The sequence below is a fragment of the Hirundo rustica genome, chromosome 5 (genome assembly GCF_015227805.2).
Source record: "Hirundo rustica isolate bHirRus1 chromosome 5, bHirRus1.pri.v3, whole genome shotgun sequence".
NCBI classification, from domain to species: Eukaryota; Metazoa; Chordata; class Aves; order Passeriformes; family Hirundinidae; genus Hirundo; species Hirundo rustica.
The window spans coordinates 60,986,198-60,994,261 of NC_053454.1; the positions used below are offsets into that span (position 1 = coordinate 60,986,198).

Sequence of the window (8,064 nt, forward strand, 5' to 3'; positions counted from 1 at the left end):
CCCTGCCGGCCCTGGGGGCAGAGCAGGGGGGCCCGGCCCGGCGCGCAGGCCGGGGGCGGCGAGGCGGGGAGCGCGGAGATCGAGCCGGGCCGCTGGCCCGAGCAGGGCGGGCCCGGTGTCACCGAGCCGGGCCCCGCCCCTCCGCGGGCGCAATAAAAGGGCGGCCGGGCGGCCGGCCCGTTCCACACCGCTGCGCCGCTCCTGCCGCCGCCTTCTGCCTCCTGCTTCTGCTCCCTGGGGACCGAGGGCGATGGACGCCGGCTGCCTGTGGCCCCGCAGCCTGCTGCTCTTCCTTGGTAAGCGGCGAGGTCCCCGTTCCCGCGGGCAAGGGCTGGGAGGGCATCGGGTGCCGCGAACTGGGGCAGGAGCGTTCTTTGGCTGTTGGGAAATCCGCGTCAAAGCGTAAAGTTCAGGTTGCCTTCAGATGAAGCTGATGGGTCATTCTCCGGGATGAAGTCCCAGGCGCTGGCAGGTGTACCCGGGTGGCTGGTACGAGCTGAGGAGTGGAGTGCACGCCACGCTCTGTGGTGTGTTGTTAGAGCCTGTTTTGTTGCTTGTGCGATGCCCAGGTGTGTCCTGCGACTGAGTGAAGGTGACCACTTCCCTTCACCCCGGCTCTGCTCCCAGTGCAGTTTGTTCTTTTTCACCTTGACCTGTCCTGTTTGTAGCCCAGTCCTGCTGCCTTCACCCAGGCCATGCTGTGGGCGAGCTCAGTGGGTGAATCCTCACAACTGCAGAAACTTTCTTGCGATAACAAAACAGGCTGTGGCCTCCTTCAGCTTGACACTTCTCCACCTCCCTACTGGGAGCGTGTTACTCTATTGTATGACATAAGCTACCTGAAAGTCTCAAGTGAACACATGTATCCATAGAGCATCAAGAGTCCTGGGGCCTGGGTGTGCTGTGATGCAAGAGCTGATCCTTGTCACGCACCTCCACGGCGCGCTGGCAGTGGCATGTGGCGACGGCTGAGAGCTGACCCTGTTGGACAACTTGAGCTGTGTGGGCAGCAAAATTCTGAGACCTGGCACACTCACACCTTGCTTTAATGACAAAGCATATTCTCACACTCATGATGTTGGGCTCGAGGTTGTAGTTGATGGACAAAGTCAGTCCCTGAGACTTCTCTTTTGGGACAGATGTTTTTCTCACCTTCTAAGCCCACTGCAGTATGAATTTGTGTCTTTCATCTTAGCTGGGTATTTCCATAACAGCATCAGCTGCTGCACAGCATCTCACTTGCCAGGACAGCAGGCTAAACATCTTGTAGTCTGTGAGTCAGCCATGCTTTGCACAAAACTGACACTGGTAGGAACAGGTATGTCTTCATGGATCTGTATATGAATTTCTTTGTTTCCGGGGCAGGCACAACATCTAATAGTAAGGGATGAATTAGTCATAGCTAGGTGGCATCATAACAAGTGCTATGAGCACTTTACTGCCTTCCCCTCCCAGGGCAGGAGTGTAAGCAGAGCTTGGTGCTTCTGGGAAGACTGTCACTGGTGTTATGCCAGACTGGAAGAGGTTCCCTGCTGAAGTGTAAGGCTGAAGCCTTACTGAACTGGCAGTCTTTGCCAGGTTCATATCCTGGCTGTTGTGGGCTTGGAGACTGCACAGCAGAAAGGCAGTCGTGGGAGAGAGATGTCACTCACTCCTGAGGAGACGTGGTACTATGCCAGCTACATAGTGGCGGTGATGCGGATAAGCCCAGGCTCTGCCTTTTCTGGGAGTTACTGAAGGAGCCTTGGCACCAGTCTCCTTGTGCTCACTGTAATGCCCACTCAGTGGGGAGGGCAGGCGTTGGACCTCCAGGCTCACTGGACAGTTCCAGGAACTGTTGACATGTTTTTCTCTGTCAGATCCTCCTGGCTGTCAGCAAATTGGCTCAACATAAAGATCGCTGCATCTGACGATGGGGAAAGTGTTAGTGTCTGATGTGTCTGGCTGGAAGTAATAATGGATTTCTGCTTTTGTGGCAGCTCATAGGGAGCTCAGCCCCAATGCAAGTGGTGGAAGGCAGTGTGGCCGAGGCACGGGGGCAGCGTGTGAGTAAGATCACTGGTGCAGAGGTCTCCAGAGGGGTGGGAGCAGTACTGGGGCGACTGGGTGCACGTAACTGCATTATCTCTGCTTAAGGGTAAGTCCTGGTACAATGCTGAAGATGATCGTGTGGGTCTGTAGCGATTTTGGAGCACCGGTCTTCCCATGACAGACTGGAGTTTCTAGGGCTGCCTTAGAGCTGCTGTGACCTGCTCCTGGACATCCACGACTGTGAGTCTGCAGTTGTTAAACAGTGGTAGTAGGGACGCTCACAAAGCCAGTGGGACAGATTGGCTAACTTCCATGCTCCCTACTTGGTTTACCCAAAGAAGGCCTTAAACAGTTAAGACATGCTCTGCATGTCCAAAATCAGATGATAGGGGTGCACCTTGATCTGTCTTTGCAGTTAAAATGGGCTGAGATCCTTCAGGTGCCTGTCACCCAGGCACCCCTGCTTTGGAAGTGCAACCCCTGCCGAGGGTGTAGGTGCTGCTGCTGTGGCAGAGAAACCAGAGATGCCAAATGGGAGGTAGCCTCGTTCAGGTGGATTAATTCAAGACTGGCAATCTCGGTGACAAACAAAGCCAACTCAAATAATGATTGAGCTCTCAGAAACTTGACAGTTACCCTAGTGTTAATCCTCCACAGCGTAGTCCTCAGTTTAGTGTATCTCACATGTGCATCCTTCACCCTTAGCAGTCATCCTGCCACTGGAAACTACAGCTGGCTCACAGTGGGCAAAGTGATGATTAACCCTTCCGAGTCGTCTCTGATGGAGGCTGCTGGAAGCAAAGGCAGTTGGTCACTGGCCCTCATTTTCCTTTCCTCCCTCACAGAAGGACAAGTAAGCAGCAGCATTATTCCTGTTCCAGCAAGTGCTGTTAGTGTTAACCTTGCAGGAACACCTGTGAAGCCAGACGGGATTATGTGTTCGTGCAGCGATGTAGGAATGCGACGTGTAACATTCTAATTCCTGCAAGACGCACATGAAAATCCACCACCTCCTTACTGTTATCTTGTACCCTGTGTTTGCTTAATGAACAGCGAAGGAATAAAAATATAACCTCTCCCAGGTGTTGTGTTTAGTTTGCATCATCTGATAAATACCCTGGGAAAGGCTCTCCATTGCCATTGCTGTGTGCAGATCCCTTATCCTCCCAGTGATGTCAGAGGGAAAATATGTGCATGGGGAAAAGGGCAAAACAGAGCAGTTCAGAGCAGGAAGAACTTTGCCCAAAAGCAGCAAATACTGCTGGTTGTCAGCAAATATCCACGCCTGCAGTCCAGCCTTTCCGGCCCTGAGTGCCTGCAGTCAGGTGGAGGAGGCGCCTGCACATGGCTGGGACTGGGAAAGCCCTTGGGCCGTGTTGGAGGAGGAGGTTATTTTTAATTTGTCCCTCATAGATGTCTGAGTTGTGGCCTTTAACTGGAAAGCCATGCTTCCTTGTGGGGCCAGGAGGAGAGCTGACCTGTCTCTTCCATGGACCTGCATTTTCTCAAATGAGAAAGCCAGGGTCTGCTAAGTCTCAAACTGGGAATTTCAGCTTTAAAAGCAGCTGCTCGGGTTATGCCCAGGTCAAGGAAGTGCGCAAACTGCGACAGAAATGTGTAGGCTGCATGAGATCCTCAGCTGGCTTAATCCATCTGCTTAACAAGCGGGTATTTGGGATCCCTCTGGCATATTTGGCCTTGACTTTTGTTAATTTCTGTCCTTACTTCTTTCTGTGATAAGAGGTATCCTTAGTGGGACACTGCTGTCCTGTGCCACAGCTCCTCCTTGTTAAGGGAGCAGCTGAGTCCATGGAGCACTCCTGAAATGTTCCCCTAATCCCTGGGAAGAATAACTAAATCTTTTTCCAGCATCTTTTGGGACCCCAGGTCCCTGGGCTGCCACTGTCTGGCAGCTGATAACCTCTTCTTTCACACACTTGAACTTTCTGTTTTAGCAACTCAGACTGGCCTTGCAGAAGTGTTAAACTGCTGCTGCTGAGGAAATCTACAGTGAGCACACTGCTGCTTAAAAAAAAAAAATCCCACCCTGAAAGTAAACTTGCACGTCCTGCCCCATTGGAGGGAAAGGCAGGCCCTGCTGAGTCATGCCGGCAGGCACAGGAGTCTCCAGCTGGCACATCATGGATCTGCTACTGTTGATCTGGCTCTGGGGGACCTGGGCTGCGTTCATTCTTCTAGAACTTGGTGGAAATCTGGTTTATTAGCTTTGCAAGGAATGCAGTGTAGAGGGAGGTAAGGAGGAGGAATGGTGTTTTTAAAAATGCAAGCACGGGAAGAAGCCCTGTCCTGCTTAGATATTCCTGCTGGTTTTGTGTGTAGCTGGAATGAAGGATAAAGGAAGCCTACTAATCACCCAGAAATAGATGAGCTGCCGGAAATCCATAAATTATCACTACTAGATTTAACCCTGAGATGTAATGAAACTTTCTAATAACTGGAGTTGAATTAGAACAATCAGGAAATTATGGAGGCACACTCCCTCCATTAGACATGCATGACCTGACAAGTTAATAGAGGCAAACAGCCCAAAGACACAAATTACAGACTTCTGTGGAATGGGGCTGATGACTAAGCAGTTCATGAACAGGTTAGTTTGTGACCATAGCAGGAGCGTTAGCCAGGTGGATTTCATGGCCAGCCATGGCAGACATTCACTATTCCTCATGGACTAGCCACGAAGCTACAGGTACCTGCTCTGGCTTTCGAATCCTGTTTGGAAATGTTCCTTTGACTAGGGGAATACCTGAAAGCTATGCCTGTCTCTTCTGGTGTTCTGCTAACTAACAGTGGCCCAGGGTCCATAAAGTGCTTGGTAAACCTCTCCAAGCCCATGGGCAAACAAGGAGTGTTTAGTATCTCGGGTTAGCGGCTTTGCAAGGAGGCTTTTAACCGAAGAACTGCCGAAAGAGTGGGTGTCAGTGCAGGAACTGTCCAGCCCTTCAGCTGTCTTCAGCAAGGAGAGGGATGAGGAAGCTCTCTGCTGGTACAGAGCAGCTTTTGTGTTAAGCCTACCTCGAGCAGTTAGTGGTGTCTGAAGCCAATGGTGGGGTGCTGAGCCCGGCTCAGCACTGACCTGGTGTGCTGAGTCACCAACTGCACTGACTTGCAGATTCCTAGGAAATTCTCTTCCTGTGGGCTGTAGTGAGTCAAGCATATCCTGATTTTGATCAGCAAAAGGACTCCTCCTGTGATGAATGCTGGATTGTCATGCCTAATTGTGGGAGTCTGGCTATTTCCCTTGCACAGGTGCCATGCCCGACCAGTCAGAAACCTAACATAATCATCAAATGGCCTAATTCCTGCCTCTCCCCATAATCTCTCCAAGCCTGTTCCTGCCCAGTTTCACTCAGAGTGTTGGCGAGAGATGGTCACAGACACCAGGTTTCTGTTGAATCTTTGTTCTGCATTTTAAGTTTGTATTTCAGAGATGTTTCTTTGGGCTGCCATGTGTAATGCGGGCAGCACATCACTCAGACCTGTATTTTTTCAGCTTTCAATTTTGGGTCTTTCCTACCATGATGAGAAGCTTTTGTTCTTCTTTTATTAATTACTACTGCAGCTTAAATACTGAACTCAAGATGCATCTAGTTTTGACTTTTGTTTTTATTCTCTTATAGGTTACTTATTGCAAGTGGTCCTGGGCACAACAGTGATCCCGTTATGTGGGCCTGGTGAAATGGAGAACTGCACAACAGCGCTCAGTAAGTACTGCACAGCTCTTTGTAAATAACAGATCTTTGGTTCCCATCTTCCTTGGGCTGGCAGCCTCACAGAGGTGCCCTTGGGAATCATTTTTCTCTGAGCAACATCGCCCACATCCGGAGGTGCTAATGAAATATCCTTGCAGTCCAGACAGAGAACAGCCCACGCGTGGCCCAAGTTGGGATAACGAGATGCAAGCCTGAAATGAAGGACTACTGCTTCCATGGGCAGTGTGTGTACATTGTGGACCTGGATGAGCACTATTGCAGGTATGGACAGGCCCCACTCATCCTGCAGATCTCCCTGAGGTGGGCTTTGAGGTGAATTTTGATCTGGCTGCCATTGGCACTTAGGTGGAACACCAATCCAGCCAAGCATTAAATGCTCACGAGAAAGCGAAGAGGAGCACCATGTCTGTAATGCTCAGCTGCATTTAAGGAAATGTTAAGCACATGTGCTGCCTCCAGTGATCTCTATGAGAGTCTCAGACACCTGAAATTAGTGACCAACCCAGCTTAGACTTCATTCTGATGTGCTTCCCTGTCCATCTGTATTTATAGTAGTATGAGATCCAGAACTCAGGCACAGCACCAAGGTCTCTCCTTTGATCCAGCCTATGAAATAAAGACGCTTTAGGCATTTTTAAGGGTATTGCTCCTGAACAATTTGCAACCGTCTCTAGGACCACATGGGCTTGAGTTACATCCGTTTCAGTGTCCTGTCCCTGAGGAAAGAGCAGGCCAGCAGCATGGGATGGTCAGTGAGCTGCTGAGGTGTCACCCCATCACCGTGTCTCTGACTGTGCCTCTCTCACCCTCAGGTGTGACGTGGGCTTCTCCGGAGTGCGGTGTGTGCACTCGGAGCTCGTCCGGCAGCCCCTCAGCAAGGAGTACGTGGCGCTGACCGTCATCGTGGTCCTGCTCTTCCTTGCTGCCCTCTCTCTTGCCGGCTACTACATCTGCAGAAGGTGAGACTTGTGCTCCTGGTGGCTGGGGAGGCCGAGCCAGCTGGAGGCGTCAGGCATCCTCTGAGCACCCCTGGGTAGCCTGGAACACCTCGTTCACCGGACAGTTTGGAGCACAGACCCGCTCACCTGCGCTTGAAGTGTTCAGGACAGGCAGTGTGCTGGCATGGCCCAGACTGCAGGCCAGGCACCTGTTCACTGTGGTACCGGGGCTCTGTAGGATGCTTCGTAGAGGGTGTGTTGAGATCAAGGAGAGAGCAGACAGGGAATAGGAAAACTCTAGTTCTTTCATTGGTAAGGCCATTCCCTCAGGCATCAGGTCCTGGAGAGCAGCTGGATTTCTACCAGCCAATTTGTTGCTCTGGTATGTTATTGTGGTGAGTGCGATACCACGAGCAAATGATAAGCATTTGTCAGAGAGCTGAGGAGGTGGAACAGCTCCAGAGGGAGAGCTCAGCTCCCCAGACCTTGTAAGTAGCTAGATGGTAACCAGAAGGATTTCTCAAAGACAAACCTAGAACCAGCAGGAAGACTTTAATGCAGATGTGGAATTTTCAGTGAAGAGTCGAGAAAGGAGGCTGCATTCAAGTGATATCAGACCTGGAGATGAGCACAGACAGAGACTAGCTGCTAGAGATTTAAAGCATGTGAGGAGCTCATACAGCTTTTTTTTCCTTCCTTCACCCCCCACTCCCCATCACTCCCCAAAAGCAACTTGCGTTCTGGAACTCACATTTCTCTCTTCTACTCCAGGTACCGAAACAAGAGGAGACAACCAAATGCCAGTGAATACAAGGAAGTTGGTGCCCTATAGGAGAAACTGTGGCTCCCTGCAGTGTTCTGTTCATCTGGATGAACTCAGTGACAACCCGTCTATTTAAATGTTATTTTTATTAATAATATTTACAATATTTATAACCTTTTAAAAATTTCAATTGTTTGGTGATCCAATAAGCATAGGTCAAGCATTTTATTTTCAGTGTTTTATTTTTTTATTTAATAATATTTCCTAAAGGGAATACCACCTAAGTGGTTCTTTGGGATAGAGATATATTTTTATAAAAACTCGTCTTCTTGCTCTGGAGAGAAGAATTTTGTATTTATTCTTGTGAATATACTCAAAGCAATTGTATTCCTTGAAATAAAAGTTCTAGACAAAGTCAAAATGTCTGCTGCTTCTAGAGAGTGGTGGTGAATGGAGTTACCACCAGCTGGCAGCCTGTCACTGGAGTGTTCCCCAGGGCTCGGTAATGGGACCTGTCCTGTTTAGTATCTTTATCAACAAGTCCTCATGAGAGGAAAGACATTGAGAGCATGGAGCATAACCAGAGAAGGGAGATGGGAGA

At 50.1% G+C, this 8,064-nt stretch overlaps 1 protein-coding gene across 1 annotated transcript; it reads left to right on the forward strand.

The window, feature by feature from the left end:
* Nucleotides 1-200: 200 nt before the first annotated feature.
* On the forward strand, nt 201-7,836 carry EREG (epiregulin). Its single transcript, XM_040065128.2, has 5 exons — nt 201-296; nt 5,670-5,753; nt 5,900-6,023; nt 6,575-6,721; nt 7,472-7,836. The coding sequence occupies exons 1-5, from the start codon at nt 251-253 to the stop codon at nt 7,530-7,532; spliced, it is 462 nt and encodes a 153-aa protein (XP_039921062.1). The 5' UTR covers nt 201-250; the 3' UTR covers nt 7,533-7,836.
* The last annotated feature ends 228 nt before the right edge of the window (nt 7,837-8,064 follow it).

Excerpts from the sequence above, each read along its gene's own strand:
- EREG (XM_040065128.2), top strand. The coding sequence starts at position 251 with ATGGACGCCGGCTGCCTGTGGCCCCGCAGCCTGCTGCTCTTCCTTG. Across the intron at positions 6,024-6,574 it reads CTGGATGAGCACTATTGCAG|GTGTGACGTGGGCTTCTCCG; the intron begins GTATGGACAGGC and ends TCTCACCCTCAG. Across the intron at positions 6,722-7,471 it reads GGCTACTACATCTGCAGAAG|GTACCGAAACAAGAGGAGAC; the intron begins GTGAGACTTGTG and ends CTTCTACTCCAG.